At 46.8% G+C, this 17,922-nt stretch overlaps 1 protein-coding gene and 1 non-coding gene across 3 annotated transcripts in view; one reads left to right on the top strand and one right to left on the bottom strand.

The window, feature by feature from the left end:
* Positions 1-2,064: 2,064 nt before the first annotated feature.
* The window catches only part of Cluap1 (clusterin associated protein 1), a 29,236-nt gene continuing 13,378 nt past the window's right edge, over positions 2,065-17,922 (bottom strand). Inside the window, exons 8-12 of one of the 2 annotated variants that reach the window (XM_028760934.1) lie at positions 13,905-14,046; positions 12,764-12,836; positions 9,409-9,516; positions 5,451-5,506; positions 2,065-2,454 (exon numbers count right to left, since the gene is read on the bottom strand). In XM_028760934.1, the coding sequence (XP_028616767.1) occupies positions 2,305-2,454; positions 5,451-5,506; positions 9,409-9,516; positions 12,764-12,836; positions 13,905-14,046 (529 nt within the window). In that variant the 3' untranslated portion in view covers positions 2,065-2,304. The remainder of the gene's footprint in view (positions 2,455-5,450; positions 5,507-9,408; positions 9,517-12,763; positions 12,837-13,904; positions 14,047-17,922) is intronic. The other variant, XM_028760935.1, reaches the window with a different exon arrangement.
* Positions 6,351-6,492, top strand: LOC114615296. Its single transcript, XR_003710450.1, has one exon. It is a non-coding gene; the product is annotated as a small nucleolar RNA SNORA48 (small nucleolar RNA).

Below are 17,922 nucleotides of genomic sequence, written 5' to 3'. Positions count from 1 at the left end.
GCATGGGAGTTCTAAGATAGCCATGGTTACATAGTGAGACCCTATCTCAAAAATTAAACAAAATAAGAAAAGCCAGTTGGGCTGAGGATACAATTCAGCTGACACAGTCCGCCATGCAAGCACGAGGATCTGAGTGCAGTCTCCAAACCCTCCCCAAACCCTTGTAATCCCTGCGAAGTGGGAGATAAGGCTGGAGCAGATTGTCTAGGCAGTCTAGGATAATCGAGCTCCCAGGTCCCTGTAAAAGACCCATCCCTACACTCTGCAAAAGGTGGACAGTTTCTGAGGAACAAGCACTGAGGCTGTTGTCTACTGCACAAGATAAGGCGAGAGCCTGTGATTGGGCAGTGGATGAGAAGATGGGCTGAGATGTGGGTCCCTGTTCCAGAGGGTGTCCCACAACAATCTCCAGCCCGGCTGGGGACAGGGTGCGAGCAGGGAGGGTCCACTACTGCCTCCGTTGCTGCCTCTGCCCATGTCTCTGCTGTCCGTCGCTCTCCGGCCCAGCCTGGTGTGGCAGGTCCGGGCCAAGGGGACAGAGTGCAAGCTGGGAGGGGGAACCGATTCTACTGCTGTCTCCGCTGCTGCCTCTGCCTTCGTCTCAGCTGTCACTGCCCGGTTACTCTCAGGTGCTGCACTCGTCTCTCTGCGCTGAGTCGGTCCAGGCTGTGAGGCTAGCTAGCAGGGAAGGGAGGGTCCTGAAGGCTCTTCCCAAGTGTTACAGCTCTAGTGTTACAGCTCTTTCGACAGAAACTCTTGGACAACAGGATGATTCTTGCACACCTTTACTTCTCCTGAATAGGGACCTCATATACAGTTTTGGGGTGGGCTAGGGTCTGGCAGCAGATAACCCCTATTGGCTTGGTCTGAGAGCTTGGAGATGCCTCATCTACACGTGGGAGAGCCTGAGCCACTATTCCTCATGACTGATGGCCATAGACCTCTCTGTGGGAAGGGCTGTGGGGAGCTGAGACTGAGTGAAAGGAGCCAGGAGCCAGGAGTGATGCCGAACGCCTTCTGTCCCATTAGGGTCTGGGGTTCGAGGCCTGTGCTCAAACAGGTGCCCAGCTGCTTCTCACAGCCCACCGCTCCACACTGAGAGTTCTAGAGATGAGAGAGGGAGACGCAAGGGAAGGAAGATGGAGGAAGAGAAAGATGGTCCAGATTCCACGTGGCTTTAAACAGCCATGAGTAGCTATGAATATCATATAAGGGATGGGTAATTACAGGACAATTTGTCCAGTCTAGGTAAGCAATCTTATCAATATCAACTGACTGAGTCTATTGTGTGGATGTTTTGTGGGGTGAGAAGATACTGACAAGAATCTGACTGATAAATCACAAGCCTCTAGAGTTTTGACTTTATGGGGATACAGGGATTTTCGGGTGTATGGCTGGGAATTCGAGCAGGATCCGCAGCAAGAGAACAAGTCAGGTGGCCACCTCATAAGGCCCATGGAGACCCTGGTGGCAGGGAAATCAGATTACTAGAAGAACATAGACAGTGCTAGTGTGGGTGCCTTTGTTTATATTTCATGCAACAGGTTGTTCTCTGGCCTTCACACATACATGTACACACATGAATGCCTACCAGCACAAACATGTGTACCTGCTCCCATTAGAACATGTGCACATATAACACACACACATACACACACACACATAGGCACGCACGCACACACAGATGCCTGTAAGCAGGAGTAGGTAACAGTAGAAGTTGGAGCTGCACTTGTTGAGGAAGCCAGGCTGGGGAACTGGGAGGGTAGCATGAATCTGCCTCCAGAAGAACATTTGTCCTCTGAGAGAAAACAAAACATTCATAATCTGGAGCTCTCTGTGGTGTGATCATCAAGGAAAACTAATTTAAAAATAACAGCAGCAGCTGGGCGGTGGTGGCACATGCCTTTAATCCCAGCACTTGGGAGGCAGAGGCAGGCAGATTTCTGAGTTCGAGGCCAGCCTGGTCTACAGAGTGAGTTCCAGGACAGCCAGGGCTATACAGAGAAACCCTGTCTCGAAAAACAAAAACAAACAAACAAATAATAACAGCAGCCAAGACTTATATGGTGTCAGTCTGTATTTCTCCCCAAGGGGTAGATTTGAATGACTTAGAACACAGGTATGGGGATTCCAAGTGTTAGGAGATAGACAAAGAAAATCTTTGTGGGGTTTCAGCACAGTTAAGCCCAGATGGTGTAGTGAACAAAACACATGTTACCTTTCCAGTCAGTTGAGTCCCTGTTTACCTATATATCTACCACCTCCTTCAGGCTCTTAATCTGCCTGGGTTCCTTGGCAAGAAGGTCAGAAGTCATTGTCACTCTCATCCAAGGGCTCAGGTTTCCGGACCCTTCGACTGGGTTTAGCTGGTGAGAGAGCAATGCTTTCATCTTCCAAATCGTCATCATCTTCTTCATCATCTTCCATGTCAATTTCACTGTCCTCTGAGTCTTCCTGAAGCAAAGAGATGGCAAATAGAACTAAGTTGGCAGCTCACTCTGATCTTGTCCTTAAGAGACCCCACCTTACCCTCTCAAGAACAATGAGCAGCAATACCTATATAGTGCAGGCTGTGGGAACACAGCACAATGCCAGCTGAGTGAGTCCACTCGACTGGGCTACAACCAGTCACTCTTTACCAGGGTTGTTGAACGGAGCTTGGCTTTCCATGGTTGTCTTGGGAATACCCTTGACACATGCTGAGGAACCTAGATGCTGCATGGCTGCTGCAGTCCAGAGACCCAGTAAACAGGCAGATAGCAAAAAGTGCAGGAGAAAGGGAGGCCTATGCAGGGAGGAGGTGGAAAGCAGTACAAATGTGGGTAAGAGGGCAAGGTAAAGGTGCCCCAGCTCCTCCATGGTCTGGATCCAGAGAGCACAACTGGGGCTGTCATTCTTACAGCAAGTCCTGTGTTCCATGTATATATACCAAGATGGCTGGTCACCCAATCCAGACTATTCCTGAGTAGTCATACGTTAGAATTATCTTCTTTAAAGAGTTACCACCTCCTCCAGCTACCCTGCTCTGCCTGCGTCCTTTCCAGCAGAAATCCTTGAGAAGACCAGACCTAGTGTGGTATAAGCCTACAATTTTAGCATTCCAGAGGCTAAGGCAGGAGGATGACTATGAATTTGAGGCTAGCCTGAGCTACATAGAAAGACCTTGTCTCATAGTGAAAAAAAAGAAAGGATAAACTCCCTGGGTAAACGGCTGTACTCAAGCATCCTCATGTGTCACCCTCCATTGCCTAAGCACAACACCATACCCCACAGCCCAAAGCCACTGTTCTGAAGACTGAAAAGACTCCAACCCAGTGGGGACTCAGCCCTGTTTCTTAAATTCCAAACCTTAATTTCAACTGGCTACTCCACGATACATGTGAATGTCTAATAGGCCACACACACGAGAATGTCTAAAACCAAATTCCTCACCCACTTTCTCAGACCCCTCCTCAACTCATCTCTGTCTCAGGAAGTTAAAGCCCTGTGCTTTTAGCCAGTTACACCATAACCGAAGCAGTCTGCATGTTCTTCTCTGCATCACACTGGTGCAATTAACTAAGAAAACAAGATGGGTCAGACTTTAGAAACGCCCAGGATCTCAGCACTTCTCAACAGTAATGTCCTCACTTCCTCAGGCTACAACGCCCTCACCTCCAGTCTACACAGTTATACTTGCTGCCTGTCTCTCCTGGGCTGACAACCGCAACATCTTGTATCTTATGAGGTGCTCATCAAACCCACACAGGTCCACAGTGCCCTAGCTGCCTCACTCTCTGCCTAGTTCATCCTGCCACTTCCTAGGCACGGGAGGTCTTCACACTCCCTGGGCCTTGTGGCTTTGTCCACCCCAACACGGCTCTCCCTGTCCCTTATTCAGGCCTCTGCTCCAATTTCTATTAGAGAGGCCTTGCCTGAACATGAGAAAAAAAATCCCTTGTCTCTGTCATTTCTCAGCTTCTGAACTGACTTTATTTCTTTCCTAACAACCATGACTGTGGTATGTGTGCTAGACTGTTCCTAGAACATGTGTCCCAAAGGCAAGGACTGTTTGTGTTTCCTGCTGCACTCAGGACCCAACACTGATAAGACTCAAAAGATTCATGCTGAACAAACACATAAAAGCTCTGTGACAGAAAGGCTGTGAGAACACAGCCTCCATGAAATAAACAAATGGGAAGAATTGAGCCATTGAGGATGCATTAATTCTGAAAAGCATGCAAGCAAATAAAACAGAAGCCAGACACACTTTCCAGGAAGCACTGGCTCTTCAGGCTAGATCCTCTGTGTCTCAACCTTGGGTGGACAGGAGTGGATGGTAGCTACTTTATCATGTGCATCCTTGCTGTTAAAAAGAAAGTTATAGCCCAGTGATTTCTCTGCCCCTCTAGTGACCGTCCTAGGAATTCAAGGTACAAGTGTCTCTGTGCCCTGGTAGGCAATACTAGGCACCCTGGCTTGCTCCTGTAAATCTGAGTAATACTGCACTGTGGTTCTTAGTAAGTCAAGTGCCATCCAAGAGCATAAGGTCCTGTTTTGTCCCTGTGAAGGTGCCAGACCCCAGACATAGGCCTGTGCCTTACAAACTGGCCTTGGTGTCTCTCCAGTACCTTTGCCACATGGGCCAAGTAGCATGGCCAGAGACTGTAGCAGAACAGGGCTCAGACAGCCTGGCAGTGCATACCCAGCCTGCCATTTTGAGAACCCAGATTTCCCTTTTTGGTTAAGTTCTCTAGCCATTTATCTATCTGGTGGAGTTCAAGGCACCAGCATCCTGACCTCAGCCTCCTGCCAGGTGTCTCCGAGGCCCTGGTCTAGAAAAATATCTTTTCTGTGTTCCTGCTCCAGAACTGCAGAAGGGTGCTGAAGACAGGCTGGTATTACACCATGGCCCTTGGCATCAACACTTCATTTCTAGGTAATATTTCAGGGCCTAATGACTACACACACCTTTCTCATCTTTGGTCTTGATGTTTGAACCTCTTTAGAATGGTAATGCAAGAGATCACCCTGCCTCTCTCACAGTGGGATCTATTCTGAGGGCTTCCTGCTCAAGAGAGGAAGCATAACTCCAGAGGAGAGGATCTGCTAGCCCTGAGCAGACCAACACACAGCAACAAACAGATGAGGCAAGCAAAAAAAACCAACCTGCTTCCTGGAGCTGGGAGTCCTGCATTTACCTAAGAGGGCTGGTGCTGCTTGCATCTTTGGAAAGTGAGAATGGAAAGAACCGTGAGAAGGCGACAAAGCAAAGAAGGGCGAAGGGTGCACATATTTGTCTGACGCAAGAAACAAGCTCCTGACAAGCGAGGGAGAGCCAGCCCTTCACAGGGCAAACTCCAGCAGTCAAACCATGTGCAGCTCCCTCACTGTGGGCAGCACCTGAGCTAAGCTATGAGCAGAGCCCCAGACCAGGAGGCACAGGAGTGTTGGGAAGGCGATGGACTCACGTCTTCATCGGAGTCTCCACCTTGCATTGTGCCCACGATGCGTTTGTTGGGCCTTCCTGAGAAAACAAACCAAAAAATGATGAGATTCTTGGAAAATTATGGCAAGAAATGGCATTTAAGACTTGCTGTTCTTGGAAAACTGGGGAAATACCAATGTACAGATTAACATATATACTTAAGTGAGCTCCAACTAATTAGAACTGTCAACAAATAGTAGTCATGTTCCTGTATCTCCCTTCCCTCTATTATGAGAGAAAAACTCACTATATAGTTGTGGCTGGCCTTGAACTCTTGATTGTACCTCAGCCTCTAGAGTGATGGGACTGTAGCTGTGAGCCACCATGCTGGAGCTCGGCACTTCTACTTTGAAAGATGAGACAAAGGCAGTTGAATAGTAACGTGCCAGGGTGTGATACACACCTGCAATCTCAGCACTCAGGAGACTGAAGGAGGAGAATCATTGGGAGCTCAAAGCTAGCTTGAGCTCCATAGTGAGAATGTAACAACAACAACAACAACAACAGCAACAAACAAAACAATAAAATTAACATGGGCTGGCAAGACAGCTCAGTAGGTTAGGGTGTTGGCTACCAAGCCTAATTATCTGAGTTCAATCTCCAGAATTTACATGGTAGAAGGAATAAACTGAGTCTCAAAAGTTACCTTGGGACATGTGCCCAAGAGTGCACATGCATGTGTGTACACACATAATATAATAATATAATAATGTGTACACATACACACACATACACACACACACACAAACATTTTCCATGAAGGCTGGAGGTATAGATTAGTGGTGGAAAATTTGTCTATATGCTTAAGTTCATGGATTTAATTTCCAGAACCACAAAACAACCACGAAAAGAATCATGAGTATTTGAAAAACATATCCTCTGCTCCCTCGGCAATGGGCAAGGAGACACTTTGTTGGTGGTGGTGTTCTTATACTAGTCAGGGGCAGAGCAGATAGCAGTCCTTTGTCCATCTAGCTTGATGCCTGGCTTGGTGGCCAAAGCTGTCATGTGCCAAGGACTCATAAAAACCAAATCAAATCCAGGTAGTACAGCATGGGAGGAGGAAGGCCAACCTGTGGACTGCCATGCCACCCACAGACCTGCCCTTCAGTGCATGACACTGGTGGCCATAGACACCTGCTTGCCACCATGCCACACAGCACAGATGGAGGATGTTACCCAGGGGCCCACCAGCCATACGGCCAGCCTGTAGTGGGAGCCATCAACAACGTGCATGTATGTTGGTCAGATGGGAGAGAAAGGGAAGTGGAGCAGCTTGAACATCGTGAAGAGATGGAACTGGAGACTTGGGGTGGAGACTCGGGGTGGAGGGGGAAGCCTGTTATGAGTGGCCATGCTCCCCACCTGGGGCCATGGTGAGGTCCTAGCCCAAGCTGCCACTGAGGGCCATGTCAGAGTCCACGGCTACACAGGGAAGGGGACGTGTTGGTGTCTGTGGCTCACATTACCACTAGAGAACATGGGGATGACTCTGGTCAGAGCAGCTGCTGGAGACCATGTGATGTCCTGGGGCTGAGCATAACTGGCCTGCCTCTCACTGAATGCAGCACCCTGAAGAGGATCTCCAACTCTCACCAGAAGCAGCACTGGGAGAGGTGGGCTGCACGTTACCCAGGCAGCACAGTGGAGCTGGACCTGGCAGCAGGGGAGTGAGTGAGCCAGCCCCAAGGGCATGAGTGTGGGAGAGCTCATCCTGTCACTCATCTGCCACAGGCACAGAAGTGATACACACCACTCCCCAAAGCTGCCTCCAGGGTCATGAGCTTGGGAGAGCTAGCTCTGGCCCTACCAACCACGACACTCAGGAGATCAGGCCCTGCACTTCTCCTGGACAGCATAGCAGAGCTGACTCTGGTGGCAGGAGTGGGTGAGGGTTATTGAGGGACAGTGCATGTGAGCCAGCCTGGAGGTCGACAACTCAGGAGCGCTGGCCCTGCCACTTTTCTACCATGAAGCAGCATAGGTGCAGGGGTGAAACCTTGCCCCCTTTGCAACTCACCAGGTGTGGCAGTCAGGAGAGCTGGCCCTGCCCCTAGCCAGGTGACGCACTTGGGAAAGTGAGCCCTGCATCTCACCTAAGCAGCAAAGTAGTGCTGGCCCTGGTTGAAGGGCAGTTGGTGAGCAAGTCCCAAGAACAGGGTGAGGGAGAGTTGGCACTGCCACTAGCCCTCTGCCCCTTCCCCCGTTGCCACCTAAGGCGCAGTCAGGAGCGCTGACTCTGGGGTCATGAGAGAGGGTGAGCCGGCCCTGCCCCTTGCTGGCTGCAGCATTCTTGAGAATGGGCCCTGCATCTTGCCTGAGCAATACAGTGGAGCTGGCACTTAAGGTGAAAGCAAACATGAGCCTGCTCTGAGGGTGTGAGAGCTGGCTCAGCCCCTCACAGGCTGCAGCACTTGGGAGAGTGGGCCCTGCACCTTGACTGGGTAGCACAGTAGAGCTGGCTCTGGAGGAGTGGGTGCAGGTGAGCCAGAGCTGGCCCTTGGGGCATGAGAGCAGGAGAGCTGGCCCTGCCTCCTCCTGTTGATGGTGGGGATAAGGGAGAGCCACCAGGTGATCAGCTCAGTTCCCACCCAGGCCCAGCTTTAGGAATCTGAATTGATTCATCCCTAAATCTCTATCATCTGTGAATGGTTGGGATCCATGAAAGGGCCAGTCCTGTTGTTCCAAAGTTGCAGGATCTCCATGACACAGGGCAACGATGGGATAACTGGGAGGAGTTCTGATAGTGATCCAATATTTCGGTGTCACAGAAGTCAGAGATCTCGAACCAGACGAATGACTCGTTGCAATGACTATTTGCAAGAGAAGGTGTGTGGACAGAGGAATATACTATGGGACACGCTACAGCTTCCACTGAGATGTTTCCTATGCATTGTTTTGTTGTGTGTGTGTGTGTTTTATTGGGAGGCATTGCAAGGGTGAAGGAGGGATATGAGGGGACAGGGAGATGAGGGGACTGGGGTACATGATGTGAAACTCATGAAGGATCAATAAAAAACTAAAAAGGAAAAACACATCCTCTCAGGACTTGGGGAGGAAATGTCACTGAACTCCACTGTCAGGTCACATGCAGTAGAACTTCATTGCTATCTGTGGAAAAAGAAAATGTCCCCCTCTTCTGAACCAGTGTCACTTGCACATGGGTCTAGGTGGAAGTTTCAGAATGAAGATGTGACCAGGCTCCTGCTGGCTAGGTCCAGGCAGTGCAGGACGGGTGCTGCTCAGGGCAGGCCCAGAACTGTTTGCAGAAGCCCTTCCCTTGGTTAGACAAGTGCAAAGTCTTATGGCATTTGAAGGCCCTAACCATAGTTTTTGGACTTAAACAGGATTTGAAACAAGCACTGCTCCTCTCAGACTAACACTGAGTAAGTTACGCAGCTTTTTCTAGTGGTGGCTCCCATCCATCAAATGAGATTTGCAAGAGGCACTTATGTATCCCCTTTTCTGTGTTAATTGGCCACAAGGGACGAAACTGCACTGACCAAAACAAATAGCGCAGAGAGCTTCAGCTACAGAGGTCATTTCTGAGGTATCTGTGGGAAATCTGAAGCCACAAATGTGAACCAGCTATTCCCAGGGACACAGGTAAGAATATTACATGTGCAGGGCATGGAGCTGTATCCTGTAATCCCAATGCCTAGGAGGCAGAGGCAGGAGGATCAGGTTCAAGGTTATCTTGAGGTACTTTGTGACTTCAAGACCAGCTTAGCTACACGAAGCACACAAAAGAACTATCAGAGGCAGTGATCTCCCACGAGCAGTTTGAGAGACAGATCCTGAAGAACAGACTGAGACAGGAAGTGCTGCCAGGGGCCCTTCTCAATACACTGTAGCTCTCAATACTGAGCAAACTCACCCAAGTTTGCCCTTGGAGTTCTGAGAGACAGGCACAAGGAGCCGGGCAACAGGAGTTACACTACCTTGCATGAGCACCTCCATCGCTGTCCGAGGCTTAGACATCCGTCTGTCCTCCAGCTCGCTGTCCGATTCATCATCCTCTTGGATGTCTATGTCCGAGTCATCATTGCCTGGCAGAAACACCACAAGGCAGAGTAAAAGGGCAGGCCTTCATTACAGTCTGATGTCTTCTGCCTTCTATGGCTTCAGTGCAAAAGCATCTGCCTTTCTGAGCCCTCTTTTCAGCCATTAGATTTTGTGAGACTCCCTGGATTTGTTCATAAGTACTTAGTGAAGTATTAATGCAGACCATAATATGCTGTATTTGTTTTGAGCAATTTTTCAAAGTAAAAAGAATGTGGACCAGGTGTCTTAAAAGCATTATGACAACCTGAAGTTTTTATGAAATTGAGTAGCTGACTGTCACAAGGTGGAAGTCCTTGGTTAACAGGGGTGGCGGTGGGGGTGGGGGTGGAATCCACTCTGTTCTTTGTCAGGTGGTGTTACTAACTCAAGAGCCTGAGTCTAACAAAGATTGAAGTGAATGAGAAAGCGCGAAGGGAGATGGAGGTCAGGAAGGAGCCAGGCTTGGGCTACAGAGGAAGCTGTCTGAGAAAGTGCTGAAGTGACATCCTTACTGGGGAAAATTCTAGAATAAAAGCATACATTGGTGGGGTTGTGGCTCAGTGGTAAACATGTGCTTACTTATTGTACTGTTTTTTTTTCCAAAGCTCTAGGTCCAATCCCTAACATTATATACACAGACAATGAATACATTTAGGAAATTTGTTTTTTTTTTTAAATAAATTCTATTTATTTATTGGGGGAGGCATTCAGGCATGCACTCTATAAAAGGCTATTTTCAGTGCAATCATTTAAAAAAGTATATTTATTTATTTAAAATATATGAGCACACTGTAGCTGTCTTCAGAAACACCAGAAGAGGACATCAGATCTCATTACAGATAGTTGTGAGCCACCTTGTGGTTGCTAAGAATTGAACTCAGAACCTCTGGAAGAGCAGAGTTAAGTGCAGGGTTAAGTCCTCTTAACCACTGAGCCATCTCTCCAGCCCCCAATCATTTTTTTTTTAATTAAAAAAATCATGTCTCTCCTTTTCTGTTCTTCACCTCTGTGTGTGTATGTGTGTGTGTGTGTGTCTGTGTGTGTGTCTGTGTGTGTATGTGTGTGTGTGATGTGGGTGCTGGAAACTGAACTAGGATGTTCTGGAAGAGCAGCAGTGTTCTTAATCATGGAGTCATCGCTCCAGCCTCCAAATCACTCTACATACATTTCTTAAATACTTGTTCATTGTCTTTGTGCCTGCAAGCTCAACATTCCCTAGACAGAACCAACAGAGACTATAGCGGGAAGATAAAGCCAGTGTCTTACTGTACCCAGGAGTGATGGTTTGGGAAGGAGGGTCTTGGACAGGTTTGCAGTTGCTGGTCTGACACTGACTTAGAAGTCAGCCTAGAAATCCAGCAGTTATTGGTTTTCCAAAAGGCTTTGCTTGGTGCCTACATGTGAAAGTAATGTCAAGGTAACTGGATCTACCTGGCTTTTAAGGGAAGGTAACTTTCTTTCTTTAGCCAAAAGAAAAGCTGTGTTCTTCAGCTCAGGAGGAAAGCTTGGGCACTGGCAACAGTCACTAAGAACATCCTCCAAGACTACCAACACAATTTGAAAACTCTATCTTCTAAAAGCCTTTATATAGAAAATGAATCCATATTAACATAATTTTACACTATAACACAAAATCACCAATCAGATTTGTTTCTCTCCTATTTTATCCATGAAAATTACGGTATTAAATGCTTACTCCACGTAATAGAGGTCACTGCACCACTTGGTCTCTGTCTTGACTGACCTAGCATTAAACCAGCAGGAGCCTGCTTTGCTACAGTCACTGTTAAGATTTTCTAAAGGATTCCCAGCAGTCTCTGCTCTCTTTCTAGAGCAGAGAACAGGTACAACAGGAAACAATACAAAGGGGACAGGCAGATTGGAGAAAAGCTGGATGCCCAGGTGTACTGTTTTGACCACAAGAATAAAGACATGAAAACAGAACTAAGCAAGAGAAGCATGTCAGTGCAACAGAACTGTGGTGTGGCAGGAAGACCACACGCTGCCACAGTTCCTTGTGTGGAACTGTTGCCCTGGTGTCATCCAGGTGAGCAGCGCCGGCTCACCGTGGAGAAGACTCCTCCCAGAGTCTAGGCCTCATGTTTAGTCCATTTTTCTACAGGTGAGGGCCTTGTCGAGCACTCCTGGATGACTGTGTGTGCGATCTGCAAACAGGCAAGTGGCCTTTCACTGACACTGCATGCAACAGTTTTTCAGCTTGCCCTAAAATATGGGACCATTTATACTAGTACGGATAATTTTCTTTCAAAATTATTTATTACATAGAGTTCAAGCTAACTGTAGCATTTAAACAAACACAAATGTCATAAGTATCATAAGAAAGGAATGTTAGCTAGATGCTGTATAATTGGAAGCAAACTTTATTAATATTATTGAAAATAGATTCTTCTCTCATAAACTACATCTCAACCACAGTTTCCCCTCCCTCCACTTTTACTAGCTCCCACCACCTCCCCTCTCCCCCAGATCCATTCCCACTCTGTTTCCTCTTTAGAAAGGAGCAGGCCTCCAAGAGAGGACAGCTGAACAGGACAAAACAAGATATAGTAAAACAAAGCAAAAGCCCTCAGAGTGGGGCTGGACAAGGCAACTCAATAGGAAGCAGAGAGTCTCAAAAGCACAGCCCTGCTCCTACAGTCAGGAGTCCACAGAAACACCAAGCTAATAGCCATAAGACATATGCAGAAGACCTGGTGCAGAGCCACGCAGGCCCCATGCTTGCCATTTCAGTCTCTATGAGAAGCAAGCTGTTTGAGTAAAGTCAAAGGGTACTTAATATAAAAGCTGTGAGAAAACTGCTATCTGAAAATATTCTAGAACTTCTAGTCAATGACAGATTTGTTAGTAAGAGGACAGGTAACATCTATTGTTCTTACCACAATTAAAAATGAGAGAAAAGAGTTTAATTAAAATAAATATGTTTAAAACTGTAAGTAATTCTGCTAGAGAAATGTAAATAACTCATTGTGTACCTGTCATGCAAAGTTGTGGACCTGAGTTTGATCTCAGGAACTCATGTAAACATAGAAGGAGAGGACCAACCAGAAAGTTGTCTTGTGTACCATGGCACACTCATATTGGCACTTGCACGCTTGGCATGTGTGCACATACATGTCCACCAAACACACACATTCTCTCTCTCTCTCTCTCTCTCTCTCTCTCTCTCTCTCTCTCTCTCTCTCTCTCTCTCTCTCTCTCTCAGCTGAAACACTACTCAGCACAGGGCCTTACTTCCACTTTTGAGCAGTCGCTTCTCTTCTTCCTTTAGCTTATTCTGCATCAGACGGAGAGTATTTTCAGCTTCCTGTGGAGGGGAAAAAAAAACAGATTCAAAATAATGAACTTTGGTGGACGATCTGATTCTTCACCACTGTGTGAATACTGAAGTGTTTGTTATATAGTGCAAAAAACCATGACAAAACAAAACAAAACACCTTAGGAAATTGTTTAAGTGGACTGGCAAAATGGCCCAGTGGTTTGGGTCACTGGCTGCTCTTCCAGAGGACCCTGGTTCAATTCCTTGTACCCAGATGGTGGTTCACAACCATCTATACATCACTTCAGGAGATCTGATGGCCAGTTTTAGCCTCTGAGGACATTGCATGCACATGGCATACAGACATACATTCAGGCAAAATATAAGTATACGAAATAGACATGTATAAGTCTTTTTAAAAAAATTAAAAAGAGTTTGCTAGAGCAACCTTTGAGGTCCCTAAACCTGTGCTCTTCCCCTGTTGTCTACCCAGCAGCCTGTGGGAGTGGCCTAGGCATTTGATGCTCTGGGGCCATACCCTCCTCCCACTCCCACACTACTGTAAAGGAAAAGAGGGACACAAGAGAAGGCTAGCATGTGTGCTACAAGGACAGTGGACACAGGAGATGTATCTGGTGCAGATAGCCACAGCTCTCCTGCTCACAAGAAAAGAAAGCAGAAGTGTTTCCGTGTTTCTGCTATACTGCTTCACCACTCCAATGCTAAAGATGTTTACAGACAGGTCAGGATGGTAAGATAAAGGAGGAAATCCTGGTCCCAGTTCCTGGTGAAGGACCAGGAGAAGGTGGTATGTCAGGTGTGTTGGCAGCTGGGCATGGCGGTGTATATCTTATAGTCCCGGCATGTAGAAGGCTGAAGCTAGAGCCTGGTCTGGGGAACACTGTGAGACACTGGCCCCCTCACCCCCTAAAATAACCAGGAAACAGACCTGATTATTGTCAAGAAACCACAGTGAGGATCTGGGGAGGTGGCTCAGGCGTAAAGTGCTTGCTGCTCAACGTGAGCAATAGTTCAGGTCCCTAGAGCCCATGCAGATGCTGAGGACGCAGGAGGCTCTCCTGTCATCTCTGCACGAGTGAGCAGGCCTAGGCTTACTTCAAACCTCTCCTGCTCCATCCTGTGATGGTCCTCAAGCTGCTGCTCCAGGTAAGCCAGGTTCCGAAACTTCTCTAGATAGATGTCATATTGCTTTTGCAACTCTTCCTCGACCTTCTCATACTCATCCATAAAGGCTGGCCTAAAATGAGCAAATGAAATAAAAAGTGAAAGTCAATCAATCTGTGCTAGTTTGAAACTCCCAACTTCCATCATCATAAATTTCTCTCAAATACATCATGAAACCTCTAATTACACAAGGTCCCCACTCTGAAAACTGTTTAAAAGTAATTCACCTTTACCCCTCTCTACCTATCAAAAGAACATAGTTTTGTTGTTGTTGTTTTTTTCCCTTAATATATGTCTTTTATTGTCCCCAACGAGCTCAATCATACTTGTAGTCAGGATCTTGTTCTGGAGCAGGGCACCTTGGATCTTACTTGTCAGCCTGATCCACAGTTCCCTTTTCAGACATATAGATACCATCCCCAAACTTTGTGATATCCCTGTTTTTAAATGTTATGGCTTGCTGAATCAGAGCCAATGAATTTGAAACAAGTTCAATATCATTTCCTTCAAGGATTAATTCATCCTTCCGGGCTTGAGAGACAGAACAAGCAACACTTGTCCTCATCTGAACCTTGTGGATGTATTTTTCACCCAGAAATTTTCAGATTTCCACCAAAGACCCATTCTCCTGAATCACGACGTTGATGAGGCAGTGATGACACACAGACCTCATCTTGTGACAGAAGCCCAGCCTAATACCCTTGATCATGTTCTGAACATGACTGCACATGCTTCCGACAGTGGCCAGGCCCTCTCCGTTACCCCACCATTTGTTAACATGGAGCCTCTTTTTCTTTCCAAGGAGACTCAGATCTACATTGACATGGCTGAAGTCCCTCTGCAGCATTCCCCTGGGCCCTACACAATGACAGTGAGATCCCTTCAGAGTGATGTCGACATTTTAATGGCGACAGTTTGACTGCTGAGAATTGTCTTCATTCTCACAGTATGGGGCAAAAAGTGAACATAGTTATCTTTAACCATGCATTCTTTATAAAATGCTGAAAAAACAAACCCTGAAAGTAGGAGAATTAAGAAAAAAATTATGCATAAATCACCAACAACATGCATTGGACGTAACCTACATCGTCTCAGATTTTTTAGTAGGGTCTCATGTAGTCTAGCCTGTCCTTGGTAAATTCCTGATCAGCTTCCTGAGTGCTGGGTTTCATATGTGTTCCATCATGCTAAGTCCATAAATATACATACAGATAGAAATGAATATGTATGTGTATTCTTTTGAGACAGAGTTTTACTATGTAACCCTGACTTGGTCTGGAATCACTATGTAGGTCAAGCTGGCTTTGAACTCACAAAGATCTGTCTACCTCTATCTTCCAAGTACTGATATTAAAGGTGTATATCATTACATCCAACTAGGATTGTATATTTTTAATAAAAATTAAACAGTACTTGGGCGAATGGGTCCTGTGCCTCACCTGAGCAGCACAGTAGAGCTGGCCCTGGTGGTGTGGTTTCATGTCAGCCTCCTCGAGGGCATGAGAGCAGGAAAGCTGGCCCTGGCCCTTGCCAGCTATGGCACTGGGTGAACTAGCCAGGGCAGTGCTGGAGAACTTGCCCTGACAGTGTGTGTGCAGAAGAGCTGGTGGGCTGACTGCCTCAGCTACCACTCAGGCCCAGATCCGGGTCTTTGAGCTGGCCTATCCCAACACGTATCTCATCTAGGAACTGCTAGAGCCACATGAAAGGGCTGGTCCTGCAGATCCAAAGCTACAGGATCTCCATGACACAAAACAGTAACAGGATATCTGAGAGGAGTCCCAGTGAGGATCCAGTGTTGATGGTGTAGCAGAAGCCAGAGGCATCTTAACAAGACCATTGACTCACTGTAATAACATTTGCAAATAAAGATGTGTGGACAGTAGGTTATACTGTGGGACACACTGTGATACACTACAGCTTCCATATTAAGATTTTTAAAAATTCTACCTTAATTTCTTTTGAGGGGGAGGTTTTAGGGGTGGAGGTGGCAAGGAAGGGACAGGAGAGTGAGACTGGGATGTATGTGAAAGTCAGAAAGAATCAATAACAAGTTAAGAAAAATTAAATCTATTAGCACATAGTTCTGTGGATTTCACTTCAATGAATCACAGGCTCCCACAGGGTTAACATATGTGCTGTACACATCTCTCAAAATCAGTAAGTTGTCTTGCAGTATCTTAGTGGTATCAAAGTCTACTGTGGATATGGCACAGAGGTAAACGGGCCACTGCACATGAGAGCTGTTTTAAAACAAAATGAAATGAAAGCCTGCAATACAGAAGCCTGTTTGAACTGGTTGGTGAGGTTTCCTTTTCCCTCTCAGTATTCCTTTTCCTTCCCTTCCTCCCCTCCACCCCCCCTTTTCCTCGAGTGCTGGGATTACAGGCTCATCCCAACATGCCTGGCTTTGTTATTAATCTTCACAGGAAAATTCTGATCTTAACAGATATAACGAGGTGCTAGAGAGATGTCTTAGCAGTTGAGCACTGGCTGCTCGTCAAGATGACTAGAGTTCAATTCCCAGCACCCACCTGGCAGCTCATAATCTGTAACTCCAGTTCAACGGGATCTGATACATGGTTCACAGGTATACACGCAGGCAAAACATCCATACACATGAATTTTTAAAGAATTAGGATTAGTTGTAGAAGAACATGCCTATAGTCCTGTGGCATCCTGTGGTAGCTAAAGTGCTGAGATACAAGGAAGGGTCCCTTTAGCTCAGGAGTTGGGAGACACACGGTCTCCCCAAACACCCCCCCCCCCAAAAAAAAAACCTCGTGTGGAAAAACTTGAGGAGTGTACTGGGTCTCTTTTTAGAAAAGCTGCTTCTCATGTGAGCTACCTTCCACCTGAGCTGAGAATGTTCTCTTTTCAAATTGAAGTTCCCCTGAGTACATCATGGCCCAGACAGGGGTTAAACTCTTGGCACCAATACCCTAACAGGAATGCTGGATACCACCAACCAAGTAAGGGACAAACGTGTGGATAGACTCTTTGTCTTACACAGCCCCTGAAACTCTTGGGGCCACTCTGATTTCCCAGCATCACTGAAATATCAGTTCTGGCTGCTGAGATGCTTGTCCATGGCGTCAAGAGAACGTATATCAAAACTACAGAATGCAGGTGCACGTCATCCTGTCATTCCAGTTTCAGTGTATGTGCTGGGAAGCAAGAACCTGAGGCAGTTTTTAAAATGACACAAGGAGTTGGGGATGTGGTATTTGAATGAGAACAGCCACCATAACCTCACAGATTTGAATGTTTGTCCCTTAGTTGGTGAGTGTTTGGGAAAGATTAGGAGGTGTGGCCTAGTTGGAGAAGGTGTGTCATTGGCTCTGAGGTTTCAAAAGACTTGTTCTATTTCCAGTGTGCTCTCTTTCTCCTGCTGTGGATCAAGGCATGGACTCCCAGCTGTCCCTGCTGCCAGGCCTTTGTTCCAGCACGGACTCTAACCTCTGGGACTGCAATCCCTGCTAAATGCTTTCTCCCATACATTACCTTGGTCATGATGACTTTGTTACAGCAATAGGAAAGTAAGACAGAGGAAGAAACAGATGGAAAGAGAACACTAAGCTTTTAAAACTACAGCAGAGTAACTTTGCTATTTAAAAGACTTGGGGCACATACCTTTAGTCCCAGCATTTGGGAGGCAGAGGCAGACAGATCTCTGTGAGTCTGAGGCCAGCCTGGTCTACAGAGTGAGTTCCAGGACAGCTAGAGCTAAATAGTGAGATCTTGTTTACAAACAAACAAACAAAGATGGTGATTTGGGGCTCAACTTGAATGAGTCTGCTCTAAGCATGACTTTGTTAATGAGTCCTAGGACTCTCATGGCAGTGATCTCAGCAGAGGAATGAGCGAGGCTCTGGGATGGAAGGCGAGGCCCTTGGTGCCTTGCTCTTGGTGCCTGTGATTTGCCAATGCTCATTCCCAACATTGTAAA

This window comes from Grammomys surdaster, unplaced genomic scaffold, assembly GCF_004785775.1.
Source record: "Grammomys surdaster isolate TR1022 unplaced genomic scaffold, NIH_TR_1.0 126612, whole genome shotgun sequence".
Taxonomy (NCBI): Eukaryota; Metazoa; Chordata; class Mammalia; order Rodentia; family Muridae; genus Grammomys; species Grammomys surdaster.
The sequence above is the reverse complement of the archived record's forward strand: the minus strand, read 5'-3'. Positions and strand labels throughout refer to the sequence as shown.